Consider the following 21,594-nt stretch of genomic DNA (forward strand, 5'->3'; position numbering starts at 1 on the left):
TTTTTAAAAAAAAATTTCATTTATGCTATATGTATTACGCCCTCTATCCTGTGCTCTAAATTCCATGACAGGGAACACCCATCAGTCTTACTATGACTATGTATTCTCCGTAGAACCATTTTAGATGAGAAGCAATTAATAAGCATTTAACTGATTTAAAAAAAAAAAGTCCACCATGCAAGGAATATGTCATGGTCAATGGGTAATTTTTAAGCAGGGTCTGTTGCTGCCATTTCATCGGGCCCTACTGGGCTGGTTCAGAGTTGGAAGGGACCGCCAAGAGCTGGACAATCATGTAAGAGTCCAGTCATTTAATTTCACTGTGTCTCAGAGTGAAATGAGATTGGACTAAACGTGAGGAAAGGCCCCTTCCAGCTCTAAATCTATGATCCGGTGACCTACATAAGAGGGAGTAGAGCGTAATGGGGAAAAAGGTGGATCTGGAGTCGAGATTCTGAATTTGAACCCTAGCCCTTTTTTTTAAACAGGAAGATAGCTTCTGCAGTCCTCAGTTTTCACATCTGTGAAACGAGAGCCTAGATAATCTCGATGCTATCCAGGTCTCAGAGTTTGTTAAAGGGACAAGTCTGAGTTCGATGGGAGGAAAAAAGACTCGCCAGCAGCCGGAGCTCGGCCAGAGCGCAGCCGTTCCGCCTCTGGCGGTAGCAGGTCACCGCCGGAGGGTCTTGAGGCAGGCGCTGGACGCTCCCTTCTCGGCTGTGTGGTAGCGGGCGGGCCTTGTGCCCCCCGGACGCGGCTGCTGGGGACCCTTCCAACGAAGAAACTCTGACTCCGGGAAGCCACGGCTGGGCCGGGCCACAGCACACTCCTTCTGGGGGAGTCTGCTAAAAGACAAAGGGACGCGGGGCGGCGAGCGTGCCCCCCCCCTCCCCCCCCGGCGTTGTTTCTGCTCCTACGCCTCTGCCCTGGAGACGCCGAGCCGCCGGGAGGGTAAGGGCGCGGGGGAAAGAAGCTTGGCCCGCTCAGGCACCTGCAGAAGGGAGAGGGGAGGGGAGGAGGGCGACGACGACGACGGTTGGAGAGCTCTTGCGCGGTCCGCACGGCGCCTGCGCAACTGCCTAAACGCTTTCCCATTCTCTGGGAGACCGTTGGGGGCGGCCCGGAGCGGCCGCTCGCGAGCCGCGTGCGCGAGCGCCTCGGCCGCGCGTCCCCCGACCGAGCCCTCGGCGCGCGCCGCCCGCACCCGGTCCTCCCATTTGCCCCAAACGACCGGGCCCCATCGGGCAGTTCATTCTCCGCCCGCCTCTTCCCGACCTCGGCTCTCGACGGCGGCCTCAGGATGAAGCAGCAAAGGCGGCGACGGCGGCGACTGTGAAAGGTTTGTGAGGAGGCTGGGGGAGGGAGGGCCCCTTAGAGACCCCCGCCCCCGCCCCGGCCCTTCCCCGCTCCCGGCCCGGTCCGCGCTGGGCTCTCCCAGCGCCCCCTGCGGACCGCCTAGTTTTCTCGCTCGAGCCGCGCCCGCCCCGAGGTGCTTGGGCTCTGGCTGCACGGGTTGCTAGGTAGGCCTCGGCGGCGGGGTAGGCGTGAGGAGCGGCGGCCAGGGCGGGGAGGCTCCCGGCCGTCCGCCCAGTCTGAGGGGGCCGGCGGCCCCCTGCCCACGGCAGTCCCCGCCTCTGGAGTCGTGCTGGGGCGGGGGCGAGTCCGTCACTCCCTCGGTGCTCCCTGCGCCCAGGTCCTGGCGCGTCTCTGGGGGCCGACCCCGTCGTGTGCTCCCCCTCCCCCAGAGATGTGCGTTGAATCGGGATGCCGAAGGCGAGGGTTTGTCCATTAAAGGGAAAGTGGCAGGTAGAGAGAGCCACTGGCGAGCCCTTTTTGTGTGTTTGTCTCTCCTCCACAGCTCCTCCTCCCACCTTTATCCGTGATAGGTTTCCTTGTGTCTGTGCCTCTTACAATGGAGATGGTCCTCGCACAAATGCAAGGCTCATACAATGGGGATGCAAGGTGGCTGTTCTGCAGCATTTGAAGATGCCGGTATTCAGTACCGGGTTTGTGTTGTTTTAGATTCCCCCTTCCAGTTTTTCTTTTTTAATCTTACTTTAAAACATTTTTAAAAATCGTGAAATAATGGCAGTTTTGGGAAAAAATAGGATTTTAGTGGGGCCTGTGGCTTTGAATGAAACGTTAGAGCTGATAGGTTTTTTGTTTGTTTGCTTTGTTTTTAGGGTAGAGGTGCCGACTACCTAATTTGATTTCTCTGTCCTTATATTAAAATTCTTTTTGTTTTTAGATGGTGGATGTTGATGTTTCTGCTGGTGGAGATAGCACCAGGAGAAAAATGGAGGCCCTGACAGACAGTGCAGTTGAAATTGTCCCTTCTGAGCTCTATGATTCAGCGAGGGCGAAAATAGCTGCTAATCTACAGTGGATCTGTGCTAAAGCCTATGGAATAGGTATGATAATTTTCCTAAAATTCCTCGACTTAATTTTTTTTTTTAAATTTATGGTTCCTGATTCCTCTCCTGTCTTTTAAAAAATATGAAATTTAGTAGTACCTTACAATCTCAATATCATATTTTTTTCACATCCCATGAAAAATAAATTATGGGGAATGAAGAAATGTATCAGGATTTTGCCTAGATGCTAGTCTGTTGTCAGTGAAAGTACTTGATATGTACTTAGAAACATATCAAAATCTATTTACTGGGAACAAGAATGGTCTGGTAAAGGACCTGTCAGTTAATTATCTGCCAGCTTTGAACACTGCTTCTCTTAGTCTGAAAACACTTATTCCTTGTCTAGTGGTTTTGAGAGGTGATTTCTGAGACCTTTATACTTAAGTTTGGCGAGTCTGATGCCCTGAAATTTAAAGAATGTGAAGCTGGGTTTTTTGAATCATTGATTGTTTCAAAAATATCATTGCTGCATCTTTTCACTGATAAATTTGTTTCATCCTGAAATACAGAGAGAAGGGAACATTCAATTTGAAGATGTAAATTTAGTAAATATATAGCATTGACAGTTACTCTATAAAGAATTTGTAAATGATACACAGCTTTTCTAAGGCATGTTAAATTAAAAAAAAACTTTTTATCATTAAATCTACAATGCACTAACTAGAGGTTTTATTTTAAAATAGTTCTTCATAAAAAAAAACCCCACATTAAATTATCTCTTCATAATGATTAACTTTAATTATCCTGAGAAACAAGGCAACTTTGTAATTTTAAGTTTGCTAAACCCTTAATAGATCAATAACTGACTACATGTTATTAGAACTTGGCTGAGCAAATTATTCTTAAATTCAATTGAGACTTTTAATTCAGTATACTTATTCAGAAAGACAAATGGATAGAGGATGGGGCTTTAAGATTGGATTTAATACCTGTCTTCAACACACAAACTTGTATGATTATGAACAGATAATCTAATTTATCAGTGCTTTGGGCAACTCAGGACTAGTTGTAGAAGAATTACTGCTCCGTATTGATGGAGAAAGTTTATACACTGGGAATTTCTCATACCTAAGAAATCATAGGACACCAGTTCCCTTTCCCAAATATAACATTGTTGAGTTTAAGTTTCTCTCTTGAAAAAAGATTTCTGAACAGGCACAAATTAATAGATCCTATCCTCATATATAGAATTTTGTGATTTAGTTTCAGTCTTTATTAGGTATTTTTTGGAAAATATGTTTGCTTTAGTAAAAGTATTTTCTTTTTAATACTAAGAATATAAATGGAATTTCCTTTAAACAAAGTGTAATCTAGTTTTGAAAACTTCATGAATTGGCATTCTGAATGTGACAATATTTCAGCAGTTGGAATTGAGATCTTGTATAATAGTTACAGTTGTTATTAGTCATGAGGACAAACATGTTTTGTAATTTATAGGGATTAAATACATATATGCCCTATTTTGTTTCAAAACTCCTTTATTAGTGTTTTAAAATATTGTTTGTTTTATAGCTACTGAAAGTGACTCAGTTTATTAGATTAGAAATGGGGAAAATGGTTTGTTTTTCCTTTACATTTATATGTTTATAGTCATACGTTTGAAAAGCTAACCACTCTGAAAAAACTTCTACCACCCATTTTTCTCCCAATTCCTTCTAAAGAGTGAATTTTAATTTTGATTTTAAATTAGTATCAGCATTTAACACAGGAACTTGTCAGAATTTCAGGAGTGAATAATATATACATTAATTTCTTAGGTTAATTTGTTTAATTTTATTTTCATCATAAGATATAACTTGATAAATACTTGTTAACCTTTTTTGTAATAATAAGATATTCTTAAAGCTGATATATTTTTAACTTGCCAAAAGGTAAATATTTTCAACATGGTTACAAAAGGAAGGGATGGGATTCATGTAATAAACACTAAATAAATATTTTTTGAATGAATGAAAAATAGAAATCTAAGCCAGAATTGAGGGAGAATGGAGACTTATCATCTTAAGATTGAATTGCCATATTTCTGGTTGTATTAATCTGATGTCATTTGATAGTACCCTTATTTCTAGGTGCATTGTTTTTTCATTCATTTGTACGTGTTCAGAAATCTTTTCCAACTATTATACATATAAACTCAACAATACTTATATTTGGGAAGGGTAGTTGGTAAATTGAATTTTTTTTTTTACATTTTTTAATAAACTGATGAAAAAACTTAGAATGTTAGGGTTCATATTATTCTTTTGGTTCTCATTATGTAGGAATATCTATTGCTAGTAAGTTTAGAGTTTGGGTGAATGAAATCTTTCATAGTATCTTAGGGATTTCTTTGAAAAGAGGTGTGTGTGTGTGTGTGTGTGTGTGTGTGTGTGTGTGTGTGTGTGTGTAGTCTGAAAATAATGCTTTTTTAGAAAAATTCTCTATACCACTTAGATTTGGACTTTTGAATTGGGATTTTTTTTCTTAACCTTAAGAGTTTTTGTGATAATGTTATATACATGTAACAGAGGTTACTTAAATATATTTTTAGAAAATTATTCAGTAGAGATATGAAATCAAACAATATTCTTTATAACCTGTTTTATTTGTTGTTTATTGGAAAGCATGTTGAAATTCTACAGGAAGAATTTGAAGTACTTTTTATTTTAACAAACTCCTGTGTTGTCATCATTCTTGTGTACCATTCTAATAATCAGTGCATCTTTCTTTTGTAGTAAATAGTTAGGACTACAATGGAACTCTGCCATTTCTAATGCCTTGCATTATTAGCTTCTCTAATATGGTTTTACAGAGGCATTTCATCTAGTTTTTGTTCACTATTAAAGCAATAGAAAAGAGTAGTAGTTCTTGTTTCTTTTTTTACTTTTGTGTTATCTTGGATTTTTTTCATTCTTTTTTTTTTTCATTTTGTTAAGTCTTCTGAGTCTTTTTGTTGACTTTATGCTATGTACATAACAGTGCCCCTAAAGTCTTGGTCTAGTTTTAAATTTTAATAGCTTTAATAGTTTAAATTATTCTAAGACTTTGGATAACTCTTTATTTAAAGGTAACATTGGAGATGTTGAAAATTGTTCCTTTAGGAATTGCTAAAACTTGTTAGTTAAATGAGAAAACATTGACATTTATTGGTGGAGGCAAGGAGATAAAATATAATTTATTCTATTGGATTTTTCTCTTATTTAAATTTTGTACTATATATATTTTAATGGTATTATATTTTATGTGTATCTTATGAAATTTAATAACCAAATACCTATTTTTTCCAAATGTGAAAATCAGTGTGTTTTCTTCATTTTTACACACGAGGGAAGAGAACCAAAATTAAAAAATTTGCTTAAATTTACAGAACTTGACATTTCTTTCTGGCATTTCATCTCTGTTGAGGTTATTTCAAAGAAAAAAAAAATCACCTTTTCAGACAGGGATTCTTACCTTGGATTTCAGAGTATCTCTTGTCACCTGAGATTTTCACCTTGGATTTCAGAGTATCTCTTGTCACCTGACTTGAAGTCAGGAAGGCTTGAGTTAAAATTGAGTTTCAAATATTTGCTAGTTGTGTGACTGAGCATTTTACTTCTTTTTGCTTCAGGTTCCTCATTTGTAAAAAGGGGATAATAATACCTCTATCCCAGAGTTGTTTTGAGGATCAAATGAGATATTTGTTTAGTGTGTATAACACAGTGCCTGACATATATAGTAGGTCCAGTATAAATGTTATAATACTTTGATCTCTGTATATCATTATAATTGGTTCCCTTTGTAATCCTATTTTATTTTATGCTTAAAAATAGTATTCTGAGAAGGTATCCATCATCTTTACCAGACTCCCAAAGTGGTTCATGTCACTAAGGTTAAGTATTGGATACACATACATATATATGCAAATGCTAAGAGATCATTCTGAAGGGCAACTGTAGAGTATGAATAAAAAGTTTGTCATAAACACAGCATAATTAGGTTTAGAGATAAAGTTCAGAATGTGAATTTCACAAAATCATGGAATTTGGGAGTTGGAAAGGATCTTAGCTGCTATCTAATCTAACCAATACTCTGAAGGAATCTTTATTCTGGTAAATCAGGTCTGAAGAAAGTACTAGAACTAGCATCACTGAGAAGAGAGTTGCTTATGGTACAAAGGGATACTTGTTTATATTACTTAGAACTATTTCAAATAATTTAGAAAAAAAAATTTAATGGTAGAAAATTCTTTTCTGCATGGCACATAAATTTATTTTGTGATAAAAAGATTTCTGTAAAGTCTCCTAGATTTGACATTTCATAATTCTAAGTTACTTTTACGACAGTGAATGTTTAAAATCTTTGGGGTTATTTATGACTTTTAACCCTGTATATAATCTGTTGTGTTTTGACAATGACTTTCTCTTGCACATCTTTGTAGACTTAGATCAGGGACAGAAAACATATGCTTTGCTTAGGAAGGAATTTGTAGTTGGTGATAGGTGCAGAAAACATGTTGGAAGGTCTGCAGGCAAGAGGGTTTTTTAATGACTTGAAGTGACTGATCATAGCTTAGGCAAGGCAGAACAAGGGTTAAGTGTAGCCAGAAGGGAGTTAATGGACTGGATGTTTTCAGGATCATGTGAATGGCAAATCTTCAGTGAATTCAGGGGAGTCAGAGGTGACTTAAGAAGGTTGTAGTTGTGGAGAATAAGTTCTTTGTTATGATAAGAATATGATTTACTTAGAACATATTTTCTAAAGATTTGCTTGAGATTTAGAAGACAATCTTTAATTTAGGAGCGAGATAAAACTTTTTGTTCTATGTTATACTTATTTTGGAAAAAAGACCCGCTTCTGCTTCCTTCAGATTCAGTCATTGTTTTTAACCCGTGCGTACCCCATATAATATAGGGCAATAATGGCTGATCACTAGGACCCTGAATGTATATTAGGATGTATGCAAATTCTTTCTCCATTTCTGCCATGAAAAGGATGGCATTTTTCATTATTTGTTCTTTGGGATTTTTTAGTGATTGTTGGAGACATTGTAGCAGTATTCTTTTTTTGGTTCTTCCCTCTGTATTCATACAGAGTTTCATGTTTTTCTGCATTCCTCCTATTCATAATCTTTTACTGTATAATATTCTACCAAATTAGTATACTATATTTTTGCTACTTCTCACTCACACTTTGAAGTTATTTGCTACTTCAAAGAACATTGCTGTGTATATTTTGGTATATATTGAATCTGTTTTGAAATATATGCCCAATGATGCCATTTGCTGTGTCCATGGTTTATATAGATAATTTTTTTCTTGCATAATTTCAAACTGCCATTAAGAGTGGGTGGACCTGTTTATAGTACTATCAGTATATTCGTATTGTCTCTTCCCTTAGCCATTTATATATTGACTTTAATGAACGATTTAAACTATTTTTTTCTTTTCTAGTTTACAGGGTATGAGGTGAAACCTCAGAAACATGTTAATTTGCATTTCACTTACAATTGGAGAAGTGAGACATGTGTTCAAATGGTGTTTTATATTTTGCAGTTATTCTTCTAACATCTGTTCATAGCTTTTGACTACTAAATTTTTTGGGAATCAGAGACAGACACATTTTTTAGCTTCTAGGAGAAGAAAATGCAAAGGAATAAAGGAAATCTATTACCATTGTACATTGGTTCCCAGTTGCAGTTTGAGATCCAAATTATAGTTACTGAATATATAAAAGGTTCTTAAAAGATTCTTTGAAAAGATTCCCCAAATGAAGCAGAGTACATCTGGCTAAATCATGACCTAGGTCATATATAGAATTTTGGGAGACAGTTGCTTCCCTTAACCTCCTGCCTTACGCATTTGTGTCTTCTGTATGCGGCAAAGGTTAGAGCAGGTATAAGTGAGAAAATCCAGGTGCCTTTAGAAAAGATTTCCATTGGCTCTCTAAGTTAAGTGTTGATTTCTGTTTGTTTAGACTTTTTAATTTGTCATGGTGTTAAAATGTGAATGAATGGGCACCAATAAGAAAAACAACATATATTTGTAGGTATGGTCTCACCCAATTTTGGGGGTAAAATTTGCATTAAAAATAATCAAGATACTGTAGAACATGTGACACTTGGGGAATTTTTGAGGTCTTAATTAAGAAATTGGAGAAAGACAACAAATACAAGCAGTTCCCAGTTTACAAATGTCCATGTACATATTATTCTCTGTTACCTAATAACTGCTTATTTTGTGAAAACTCATGTGGGAAAAATTGGGTGATTTAGAAAATCTTTTTAAGACTAGAAATAGAAGAGGGGAAGATGCTATGAAAAACAGCACTTTTAGGGGGAATTTATAGCATTTAGAACTGGAAGCAATTTTAGAGATAATATAGTCCAGCCCCCCTCATTTTATTGATTTATTTATTGATGAATTCTAACTGAGGCTCATATAGAATAAGAGACTTGCTAACTTGTTTCTTTTGTAATCTCTCCCCTACCTAAAAGTAGTATGCTATACATCATCTGAATTTTTTATTTCCCTTTGTTAGGATACCTGAAATAGTAATAACTAGAGATGATCTTTTTTAAAAAGTTCCATTGAATTAAATGCATATCAATAGATTTTATTATGGTGAGAATGTAATATTCTTTTCATTGTACTATGCTCCTTTCAGAATAAATGTCTATAATTCTGTAAAAAAAGATTAGAATATAATTAAACAATAACCAAGATCATTGTATATCCAAGTTATAATATGTGCATATATGTATATGTAGTAAAACATTTTAAATTTGTGGTCATTCTGAAAGAAGTTGTTCTGAAGTATATTTTAAAAGCCTTTCATAAAGCAAATAGTTTAAAATTTGATTGTAGGGGAATATTTAACCTACTTGAAACTATTTTCATATTCTTTAGGGAATATATTTAGCTAGAATTAGTAGATTGAATGATTTTAATTATTCAAGGCAAGTGAAGTGGTAAATATTTGATAATGTTGAAATGCTCGGAATAATTGTGTTTTAAAAAAATACATTTCTTTGTGATTTCCTTTAATTAGACTGTATTTTTATCTTTCTCAATGATAGAGAACATTCTAGCTTTAAAAAATGACTGTACTTTTCATTGAATGTATGTATAGTTGTAGATGTTTAAAATGATCCACTTTTTGTGTTATTACTGTTTTTCAGTTCTCTTGTAACAGTACTTGCTATAAATAAGGAAATTTGGTACTTGTGTTCTTTTTGAACTTTTTCAAATTATCTTAGTGGGAGAATTGGTTGGGCCATGTTATAATATTGTTTAATCTAAAATAATCAAGTGTGGCATAGACACTGGAATCTTGCTTGTATTATGGAATAAAACTAAGGTTTGGCTGTAAGAAGGAACTTAGGTAACTTGCTTTGATGCTGGTATTTAATTTTGATTTCAAAATTATAGTTGCAGTTCAAAGAATGTTTGAAAAGTTGGATTAAAATGGTATTAAGGGATATGTAAATGTAAACATAGCAGAAACTATTACTACTATCATTCTTTATGATAACTTTTCTTTTTTAAAAATTTTAAACAAATGTTTTTTGATCAATTTCAAAAAGTTTTGTTTTCAGTTCCAAATTATCTGCCCTCCCTTCCCTGCATTAAGAAAGCAAGAAATAATGATACCCATTATACATAGGAAGTCATGGAAAACATTTCCATATTAGCCATGTTACAGGAAAAAAAATAGGAAAAATGCTTCCATTTTATATACTTGGAGTTAATTTCTCTCTGGAGGTAGATAATCATTTTTCATCAAGAGTCCTTTGGAAATTTTCTTACATTATTGAATTGATCAGAATAGTTAAATCTTTCAGGTGATTGTAGTTGCAGTATTGTTGTTGCTGAGTCCAGTGTTCTTCTAGTTTTTGCTCACTTCACTTTGCATCCATTTATATAAGTTCCCAAGTGTTTCTGAAACCATTCCCTTCATCATGTCTATATATTATATCACAGTAGTATTCCATCATAATTATATACTACAGATTGTTCAGTTGATTAGTATTTTCTCAGTTTGTAATTCTTTGCTACCACAAAAAGTGGTAACATGCTTTTCAAAGTGCTTTTGTATATATGAGCTCATTTGAACTTCCAGGGATCCTTTTGAGATTGAGTAGGATAGGGATCATCATCATTTTACCAATGGATAAGATTACATATCTGTTTAATGCCATTAACATGTGAATAAAATTATTCAGATTTCAAAAGTAGTATTTTATTATGTTCCTGTTCATTATATAATAGTAATACATTAAATTTTGACTGTAAGGTATATTAGTAGTACATTGGATAACTAATTAGTTGTGAATCTTTGCCAGCCATGATATCCCAATTTTCATTGGAAAATATCTGTACAGCTGTTACTCAGTCTGAGCTCTAGTCCATGTTAGAGGTCTTATTGGGAATACTCATTGAATTTGGCATGACTTTTTCATTGTTTCATGCACCAGCTTTGAGGGCATCCAGTCTTTGAGAGAACTGTTAGAACTTTTGGGCTTTAACCCTTGTTGTTAGAAATACATTTTTGTTCTCCTCTATCCCTGGCAAGTGTCTGTTAAAGTAGATTTTGGGATGGAGGGATGTGTGTGTATGTATATATAAAAATATAAGGCCAGAGTTCTTAGCTGAGGGTTTGGAATGAGACTGAACCATAGGAGATTTGAGGATGGATAAAAACCTTTGGAAAAGTCACTGTGTGTGAGGGAATAGGTTACAAAGATGTAAAAGTGTTGCCTTGCTGTAATGTAACAAGGACCTAGTTGAGAATATGTAAAAAAGATTTGTAGTGGATGTAGGCATCATGGTTTAGTTATTTTTCTCCAGTTTTGTGTAAGTAGCACATGAATTAGGGGGATGGAGAGAAAGAGAATAAGCCTCTATTAAGTGCTACTGTGTACTAGATATAGTGCCAAGCATTTTAAAAATATGCCACTTGATCCTTTTGAAACCCTGTGAGATGCTGTTATTATCCCCATTTTACAGATGAGAGTGACAGACAGATGTTTAATGATTTGCTCATGGTCATAATGAGTATCTGAGCCTTAATTTGAACTTGGGTCTTCTGTCAGAGAGAGAGAGAGAGAGAGAGAGAGAGAGAGAGAGAGAGAGAGAGAGAGAGAGAGAGAGATAGTGTCCAATCAAATTGTTTTACCAAAAGATCAAAAATTGGAAAGAGATCAAAAATTGGGAAGAGATTATAGTTGGTGTAATGGAAGTGCTTTGGGAAAGAACTGAGATAATGACAAATTATGATCAGATAAAAGAATTCCAATTTGTAAAATTGGAAATGGAACACTTATGGGTGATGGCAAAATCAAAGGTATGAGGATATATATCTCTGTTTAGCTGAGGAAAGGTAAGATGTACAGTAGTCATGGGAATTGAGTAATTTGAGGTTAGGGTGTTTGAAGGAGAATTTACATGTATGGAGAGAGACTGTGAGCCAGACTCTGAACTTATTAAAGAAGGAAGGAGGGGGTGGGAAGATAGTGTCTTGAAGCTCACTTTGAGCTTGATTGGGTGATGAATGAACCTCAAAAAAGGAAAGGTTACTGAGTAATTATGATAGATGGAGAACTTGGAAATGGTAGTGGAGAAAAGCAAAAAATATTGCTAATTGTTTTTATTAGAACTGGGGGATATGAAAGTACATTCATTTCCAGAGACAGTGGCCAGGGTAGTTTTGTCATTAGGATGGCCCCAGTTCATAATAAGTACAAGAATATAAAAGCAGTGAGAAAGGAAAAGGCTTTTATTTTTAAAATTTGTTACCTTTGGAGCAAGCATTCTAGAAGGCACAGTGAAGGGGGGGGGGTAAGCTTTGGAGTAGGAGGTTGAAGGTGATAATAGTTAAGGGTGCTGGCAGTGGGGAGATAGAGAATAAGATTTGAATAGTGATAGGGGTTTGTATTTATTGGGATGGGGGAGAGTATCACTAGGGAGTTTGTGTTGGGTGGGAATGGAATTATAGGGTGTGAGGCTAATATGTTGTGTATAGCTTGAAGAGGCAGAGAGATAATAGATGCAGGTAAAATATCTGATAAAAATAATTGAGCAAAACAAATCCACACATACTGTGTTCAAAAACCTTAATGTCCCAGCTTCTCTCTCAGGAGGTTGCAGCATGTTTCTTCATCAGTCCTCTGGAGTTATTGTTGATCAATTGCATTGAAGAAAAATTCTTGTCTTTCCAAATATTCATTTTGAGTATTTTTATCTTTGTATACACTTGATCCAGAAAGATCAAAAATGTAGTCTTAGATATTTAACAAGCTGTATAACCTTGTACAAGTGACTTAACAAGTGACTAAACTTGCATCAGTTTTCTTAATTGTAAAATGGTGATTAATTATAGCATTTAATCTCCCAGTGTTGTTGGGAGAATTAAATGAGATAGTATTTGTAAAGTGCTTGGTACAAAGTGGGTTATTAAATGCTTTTTTCCTTCCTTGCTTCCTTTTGATTTATGTAACAATTTTTTTCCGATTAGTGGGAACCCCTTGGAATCCCCTTTGTTTTCTGTTTATTGCTGTAAATTGTAAATAGTTTTGTCCACATTGATCCTTTTCTTCTTTTCTTTGAGGCTTATTAGTGGTATTGCTGAATCAAAAACATAGTGGTACCTTGATACTCATCTGCTTCACAATGCATTGAATTTGGTATTTGACTCATTTTGATGAAAATTTTTGATGAAATTCTTCAGCACTTGAGGCTTGCTCATATTTTTAGTTCTTGGTTGTTGTCTCAGTTGAGCAGTAGACAATATGAGGATACGTAGGCCCTATCTCCACTGCTGTTTCAGCCATTGGCAATTTCTATTCAGGGAAGGCAATAGAATGCAGGACTGTCAAGTTTGGAGACCATGATGCTGAGGTTGTATGAACTGGTGAGCAGATTGTGGGGCAGTTTCTGCTGGATGAGGTGACTGCACTATATAGTTTACTAGTTCTCAAAACAGTAGTACTGGAAGGCTCATGGAATGGCCAGTGTGCTCAGCAGAAGCAGCAGGGACAACAGCAGCAGTGGGAGCCCAGGCAAAGGTGCCAGGACTGCTGGAAGTCTTCAGCACCCAGCAAGGGCCATAGTCCAGAACTCAGAGCAGTGGAATGCATGGCACCATAGCTTCTACCTGCACATCTTCAGGCACCTTACCCTCCTCCCAACCTTCAGGAAGCTTGTAAGGAGCTGGGTTCCTTTCACAAAATGAGTTGTTGGGTCAAGAAGGGAAGAGCTCTGCTGGGCTGGCTTTTCGCTCTGCAACCCTGACTTTGTCTCTTTGGGGAATTGGGTAGGGAGAGAGAGACTGTGAACTGGAGATGTACTCCTTATGGAAAAAGTTGTTCTGTACTTGTCATTTTTGCTACTTGTGGTTTTTGGAACCAATTAATGTTAAATACTAAGGTACCAGTATATGTAGAATTTAGTGATATTTTGGGCATAATTCCAAATTCCTTTTTCAGAATGATAGGTAGAAACTAGTTCATTTTTTGAAATATTTTATATATTCACTTTTATTTCCTCTTTTTGATACTTACGCTTTTCTTTTTATGCTGCATTTCTCCTATTGTTATTGTTAACATTCCTAGAATAGTTGGTGATAGATAGCATTAGAGAAAACCAGGTACCTTTGCTTCACTTTATTGAGAAAACTTAGTGTTTTGCTCATTGTAAATAATGGTAGATTTGGGTTTTAGATATGTACTTGTTATGTAAAAATGGCTCTTCTAACTTTATATTTTATAGAGTTTCTATGTGAATGCTTTTTAAAAAGCCTTTTGTATTTATTAAAAATATAATTTGGGATATTTTTCTTTTTAATGCAGTTATGTTAGTTATTTTCCTGCTAAATCATCCTTTCATACCTGCTATAAATTCAGCTTCACCATATGGAATAATTTTTGAATAGATTACTGATGTCTCTTTTTCAAAATTTATAATTTTTTTCAATTGATATTTATTAATAGCATTGGCTTAGATAATTCTCTATTCTTCGTTGAGAAGTAAATTTTTCTCTTAAGAATTTTGGTAGAGTAGTTTTTCAATTTTGGAGAATGAGTAGCAAAAGTTTAGTTCTTTCAGCATTTAATAAAATTCTGAAGATCTGCTTGGGACCAGGATTTTTTTTTTCCTTTTGGCAGTTCCTTCACTGGACAGCTAGATAGTATTTTAGATGACATGCTGGGCCTGGAGATAGGACGATTTCTCTTAATGAATTAAAATATGAGTTCACACACTTGTTTATTTTTCCCCTCCTTTTTAATCAAGTTTATATAGGGTTTATTGACTTTAGTCTTTTCAGAGAACTAGTTTTTCATGTTATTTAGCAATTGTTGATCTTTTTCTTTATTTACTTAACATTTATTTTTATTTTAAAAATTTCCAGGAAAAATTTTTCAATATTTTATTTTTCCTATTATATAGTTTTGAACATTCATTTTTTGTAAGACACTGTGTGTAAATTTTTCTTCCTCCTTTCCTCCCCAAAACAGCAGCTAATCTGATAAAAGTGTGCAATTCTTTTAAACATATTTCCATATTTGTTATGTTGTGCAAGAAAAATCAGATGAAAAAGGGAAAAGACATGAGAAATAAAAAAACCAAAAAAGTTGAAAATACTTTGCTTTTGATTCATATTCCGTCTCCAAATTCTTTCTCTGAATGCGGATTGTACTTTGCACTCAACTCTTGGAATTGCTTTGAATTCACCTTACTGTTGAGAAGAGCCAAGTCATTACAGTTGCTTATCACATAGTCTTGTTACTGGGAACAATGATGACCTGATTCTTCTTTCTTCATTTAGCATCAGTTCATGTAAATCTTTTGAGGTGTTTTTGAAATTAGCCTGCTCATGATTTCTAAACAGTAGTATTCCATTACATTTACATACCACAACTTATGTATCCATTCCCCAATTGATGGACATCCACTCAATTTCCAATTCCTTGCCACTACAAAAATAGCTGCTGCAAACATTTTTGCATATGGGTGTCCTTTTCCCTCTTTTAGTAAAATTGTTAGAACAGAAGATAAGCCTTTTGGGTATACTTGGGCAAAGTTACAAATTGTTTTCTAGAATGGTTGGATCATTTTACAACTCCACCAATAATGCATTAGTGTCCCAGTTTTCCTATATTCCCTCCAATATTTATCATTGTCTTGTCATCTTAGCCAATCTGAGAGGTGTGAAGTGGTACTTTATTTGGATTTCTCTAAAAAGTAGTAATTTAGAACTTTTTTTCATATGACTAGAAATGGCTTTAATTTCTTCCTCTGAAATGTTCACATCCTTTGACCATTATCATTTGGGTAATGACTTGTATTCTTATAAACTTGACTTGGTTCTCTACATATTTTAGAAATGAAGCCTTTATCAGAACCCTTGGATGTAAAAAATTTTCCCCAGTTTTTGCTTTCCTTCTAATCTTGGTAGCATTGATTTTGTTTGTACAAAATCTTTTAAATTTAATATAATCAGAATTATCTATATTTTGGGGTTGTCTTGGCAGGAGATTCTCAAATATATTGTCTAAAGTTATTTTAAATGGGATTTTACTTTTTAACTCTTATTGCTGGACTTTGTTGGTAACTTATTGAAATGCCAATGATTTATGTTTTCTACAATTTTAAAATATTTTCTCTTTGTGCTTGTTTTGTGATTTTTACTTTATTTTTTTATTGACGGTTCTTGGTTCCCTTGCTTAACATTTTATTCATTTTCTTGAGAATTTTTTTCTAGTTTTAGCTTGTTCATTTTTACTTTTTTTCTTTTATCTCACTTTTATTGGCTTTGGGGTAGGCTTCTCTTGTTTTTATTAATTGCCCCTTTATTTTTCCTGTTACAGATAGCTTTTCTATCACCATTTGTGCCTTTCCCTAATCAGTGCTTCTAATTTAATCTTAACCAGATTATTGGGACTGGTATTCTTAAGTGATTTCTTCATATTGGAGTTTGGATAGGATAGATCATGGATTTAAAATGCAAGAGTGATAATTAAGGGATAAATTACATCTAACCAAATGCATGAAAGATATTTTCTTAGACTAGTGCAAAGATTAATAGGGCTTTAAATTAAAAAAAAATAGGTGAAGGGAGAGAATTGTTTTTTGTAACTCTGATAGCAAATACAATAAAAGAAGAGAAATAACAACAGAAGAGAAGAACAAGAAGGACTGCCTGTAATACAACCCTATTGTATAAATTATGTTAAGAAGAGTGAATTAGAGATCCTGACCCAGAGGAGCAAAATTAACTTCATAGGTATCAATGAGACTTAATAACATGGCTGTAATGATTGAAAGTTGAATTTAAAGGAGTATACCTTATTAACAAAAGAGAGATATTTGTATAGTATAACTATAATTATTTGAGGAAATCTAGTACCCTGAGGGAATGAAATGTGGAAGAGAGAATTTGGGTGAGGATCAACAGAAGTGATACTGTTGTGTGAGTAAATTATATATTAAATACATAGAAAGGATTAGATGAGTTTGGAAAAAAGATCTTGAGGCTTATGTATAAACATAGTATTGTAGAGTTAAAGGGCTTTAGTTTTCTGAGCATCTCTGCTGGCACTTTTTCTCTGTTAAAATCAGAGCAACTGGTAAATTAGTGACTAAGGGGAATTGCTATTCTGGACTTGATTCTTACAAAAAGGAGGAACTGGCTGTTGAGGTAGAAATGACAGAAACCTGTGGGTTATACAACTTATGATGCAAAAAGAGGAAAGCTTAGACATTGTTTGATGTTTATTCATTTTGAGAGAATAAATTTAGAGAATTCAAAGAAAGGATAGGATATAGTAGCCTAATATTTTGAAGGGAAAATTGACTTGGGAAGCTCTCAGAAAAAAAACAAACCAAAAAAACTAAAGCACCAAGAAATTATTCCAAAGAGAGGGAAAAGAGGCACTCTCCTAAAGAGAGGAATGTTCATATTTTAAAAAGACTTCTAGTATAAGTGACAGTAAGAGCAAATAACTAAAGATAAATAGTGAAAGAATAATATAATCCTGTAAAAATAGTGTCAGTTAACACTAAAGCCCAGAATAAGCTGTGTCTGAGGAATGCTTAGAACGAAAACAAATTTTATTTTTGAAATTATATTGGAGACAAGGATCCAAGTATAGATGATGATTGCTTCTTGGAGGTATAACAGACAATGGTGAGAAGACTGAATTGCTAAACTCTTATTTTATTTTGCTTGTTTTCTCTTCCAAGGAGAATTGTTTTTGAACTGAGAACAGAAGAACAAAAATAGGGAGTGAAAACTTAAGATAACTAAGGAGACAGAATTTGACTTCCCTCATTGAGTTGTTACCAGGCTTGAGCAAATTATATTACAGAGTACTAAAGAATAAAAATTGTAATTGTTGATGAGATATCTATGATGTAGAAAATCTTGGAAAATGTAGTAGGTTCCACAGACTTGGTGAATGTCCTAATTTTGTAAAAAAAACAGAAGAGTATGAATTCTTCCAACTGTAGGATCAGTGAGCTTGACATATTTTGGTAAAATTTTAGTACATCATTTTTAAATTTTATTGATTGTGGTCTAGTAATAAAGTGATGAAAAAGATAGACTAATTATTGTTTATTAAGTACTTATATGCTAGACATTGTGCTAAGTACAATGCAATTAGGATATAATGCAAGAAAACAAACTATAATTCTTGCCTTAACAGGCTTTCCATTTTAATAAGGGAAGGCAACATAGAGGACCTGGAAGGAGATGGTATAAGTGTAGCTCACTCTCCTTTATAGAATCTGAGTTAGCATTTATGTTTAGAATCCCAAGAGAAAGCCACAAGTCATTTCCATAAATTTTTTGATTTCTCACTTGAGAGACTTTATCTGAAACCATTTTTTTAGCCCTCCCAAAATTTCTGGGAAGATTAATATCCATATCATTTGGCGAGTAAACTGAATTAATGGTTACTAATTTAACTTTCACATTCTCCTCCCCATAAATGCCAGTTGAGATCTGTCCTCTTTTCCTAATTATGGCTTCACAGATAAAATCTTCAGATGAACAAGGTCTCTTCACATCACTATAATCGAAAGTGAGAAATATTCCATTTCCATATTCTCTAATCTTTACTATTCTCAAAGATCCCAAGAAGTAGATCTGGAAGTGGGAATATCTAATGACACCTTGGCTCTCCACCAGTCACTATTCTAGGGACTCTCTCTAATATAAAATTGATGTGAAACTTCCTATTCAGAAAGACAAAAAAAAAAAGAAAGGAAAAAAAAGAAATTATCTTTGTAGTTTCTATACCATCTGATGTTGCAGAACTGCCACAATCTCTCTCCACTAGTAGCTAGGTAAACAATGAAGAGACCTCTATACCTGACTGGAGGCATGGACACTTGAGTCTCAGACACAGTTAAAACTTGTATAAACCAAGCCCAAGTTACTCAACTTCTTCAATTTTCCTTTTCTGTCAAATGGAGATAATAAGGTCATTAAGATAATTTGGGTTTGTATTTGTAAATGCTAGTTATTATATATGGGTGTAAATCTGTAGGCTGGCAATGGCTCACTTAATTGTTAATAATATCCTTCTAACTCTCTTTTATTTATCTAACTTCATGGACTTCTTTTTCTTATCCTTAGGGTGAAAGCTAGGTTACCACATAAATCAGTTCTTTATTATTAAATAAAGAAACTGAAATGGGGAAATTGATCTAAGCTGTTGATTTTTAAACCTCCTCAAAATCTGGAAGTTCCCATTCTGATTGTTTTAGTGAATACCCCAAGGACAAGATATCTAGATATTGTGGATATATGAAGCATTGTCTTGGAATTGGGTGGTCATAGTGAATTAGGTAAGTTTTAATTCAGTCCTCCATCTGTACAATACACTTATCAGGGTGGAGATCAAAAGTTGAATAGATTAACCTTTCTCCCTAGTATTTATTTTAATATCTAACATTTATGTTACCTTTCTACACTGCAGTCATTGATGCTTTTTATGTGCATATCAATAGAGATTGTAGCTGCCACCTCCTTGAATTTTTAGGTATTTATCATGTCCATATTATAAACTGTCACCTAAATTGGTTAAGGTCACACAGATATTTATTGTTAATACCCATTCTAAAATCTATCTCCTTGGATGAATAATTTGGACCTCTCAACTTTAGAAATAGTTATATGTTTATGAAGAGTCTAAAATATACTAGCTTTCCAACAATCAGTCAGGTATTTATTAAATACTTACCAAATGCCAGACACTTCTAAGCTTTGGAGATACAAATATGAACAAAAATAGACATTTCTTATCCTTGAAGAGGGCTTATAGAAATGAAAATATATAACAGCCCTTATAAAAACAGAGACCTAAATAGAGATATGTAATGCTCATGATTGAGCAGTATCAGAAAAATGAAGATAAGACCTAAAAAAATACATATTTATGATAATACCAGACTACCAAAGGTTTGCTTTATAGAACTGAAGAAAATAACAAACTTCATTAGTAGGAATAGATTAAGAATTTCAGAAGAAATATTAAAAAAATGAATAAAGGGAACCTAATGATATATTTAAAATCACATTATGAAATATTAATAAAAAACTATTTGGTTCTGGTTAAAAAATGGAAAAGAATACATAAGTAAAAACCTAGAAGACAGTAACCATTGCCTAGTATTCAAGAACAGAAACTACTGGAAGAAAAAACTACCTCCTCAGCAAGAACTGATAAGAATATTGAAAAGTAGACTGGTTTAGATTTTTAAAAGCCCTTTTTAATATGTCACTATCAATTTCAATTAATGTGATTTAAATAGAAAAGGCAAAACCATAAACAGGAGAGTGGAAAAGAAGTACCTTTTCACAATTACGGTTGAGGAGAAAATTAAGAACCATATAGGGGAGATTAGTTAATTGATAATTAATAATAAATTAAGTATGCAACTAAAAAAATCTAGAAAAAGAACAAATTAAAACTTTCCAATTAAATACCAAAGTAGAAATTCTGAAAATCAAAGGAGAGATTAATAAAATGGAAGGTAAGAAGATTGTTGAACTAATAAATAACACTAAGAGTTGGTTTTGTGAAAAACTAAATAAAAAGATAAACTGTTAGCTAATTTGAGTAGAAAAAGGAAAGAAGAAAACCAAATTACTATTGTCAAAAATGAAGAGGGTGAATTTAACACCAGGGAAAAGGAAGGTAAAGCAATAATTAGGAGCTATTTTGCCCAGATGTATGCCAATAAATTCGATAATCTAGTTGAAATGGATGATTATTTATAAAATAAATTACTCAACCCCATTTTGGAAAAAAGAAATTGAATAAGTCAATAATAAACTACCTAAGAAAAAATCTCCAGCGTCTGATGGATTTGCAAGTGAATTCTACCAAACATTTAAAGAACAATTAATTCCAATACTATATAAACTATTTGGAAAAGTAGGGTAAGGACTCTTAACAAATTCCTTTTTTGACATAGATATGATGCTGATACCTAAACCACGAGGAGCCAAAACAAGGAAAGAATATTATAGACCGATTTTCCTAATGAATATTGGTGCAAAAATCTTAAATAAAATATTAGCAAAGAGATTATAGCAACTTATCACCAGGATAATACACTATGACTAAGGCATTTACACCAGGAATGCAGGGCTCATTCAATATAAGGAAAATTGTCAAGATAGTTGACCATATCAAAAGCAGAACAGAAATCATCTGATTATATCTGACAAAAATACAACACCCATTCCTAATAAAAACACTGTAGAGCATAAGAATAAACGGAGTTTTTCTTAAAATTATAAATAGCATCTATCTAAAACCATCAGTAAGATTATTTGTAATATGGGGCAGCTAGGTGGCACAGTGGATAGAGCACCAGCCCTGAAGTCAGGAGGACCTGAGTTCAAATCTGGCCTCAGACACTTAACACTCCCTAGCTGTGTCATCCTGGGCAAGTCACTTAACCCCAATTGCCCCAGCCAAAAAAAAAAAATTATATGTAATAGGCATAAGCTAGAAGCATTCCCAATAAGAATGGGGTGAAACAAATATACCCATTATCACCACGTATTATTCAGCTTTAGCTGTAAGAGAAGAAAATTGAAAGATTTAGAGTAGCAATGAGAAAACAATTATCACTTTGCAGATGATACGATGGTATATATGTAGAGAATCCTAGCACACAAACTAGACAACTAAGAACAATTAAGA

The 21,594-nt window shown here is 34.6% G+C and overlaps 1 protein-coding gene across 5 annotated transcripts in view; it reads left to right on the forward strand.

Moving 5' to 3' along the window:
• The first annotated feature begins 1,215 nt into the window (after positions 1 to 1,215).
• The window catches only part of CAMSAP1 (calmodulin regulated spectrin associated protein 1), a 68,517-nt gene continuing 48,138 nt past the window's right edge, over positions 1,216 to 21,594 (forward strand). The window contains exons 1-2 of one of the 5 annotated variants that reach the window (XM_031954963.1): positions 1,216 to 1,339; positions 2,249 to 2,411. In XM_031954963.1, coding sequence (XP_031810823.1) covers positions 2,249 to 2,411 — 163 coding nt within the window. In that variant the 5' untranslated portion in view covers positions 1,216 to 1,339. Of the gene's footprint in view, positions 1,340 to 1,694; positions 1,807 to 1,890; positions 2,007 to 2,248; positions 2,412 to 21,594 lie in introns of those variants that run through there. The other 4 variants (XM_031954961.1, XM_031954962.1, XM_031954960.1 and 1 more) reach the window with 4 other exon arrangements.

The sequence above is a fragment of the Sarcophilus harrisii genome, chromosome 2, assembly GCF_902635505.1.
Source record: "Sarcophilus harrisii chromosome 2, mSarHar1.11, whole genome shotgun sequence".
Taxonomy (NCBI): Eukaryota; Metazoa; Chordata; class Mammalia; order Dasyuromorphia; family Dasyuridae; genus Sarcophilus; species Sarcophilus harrisii.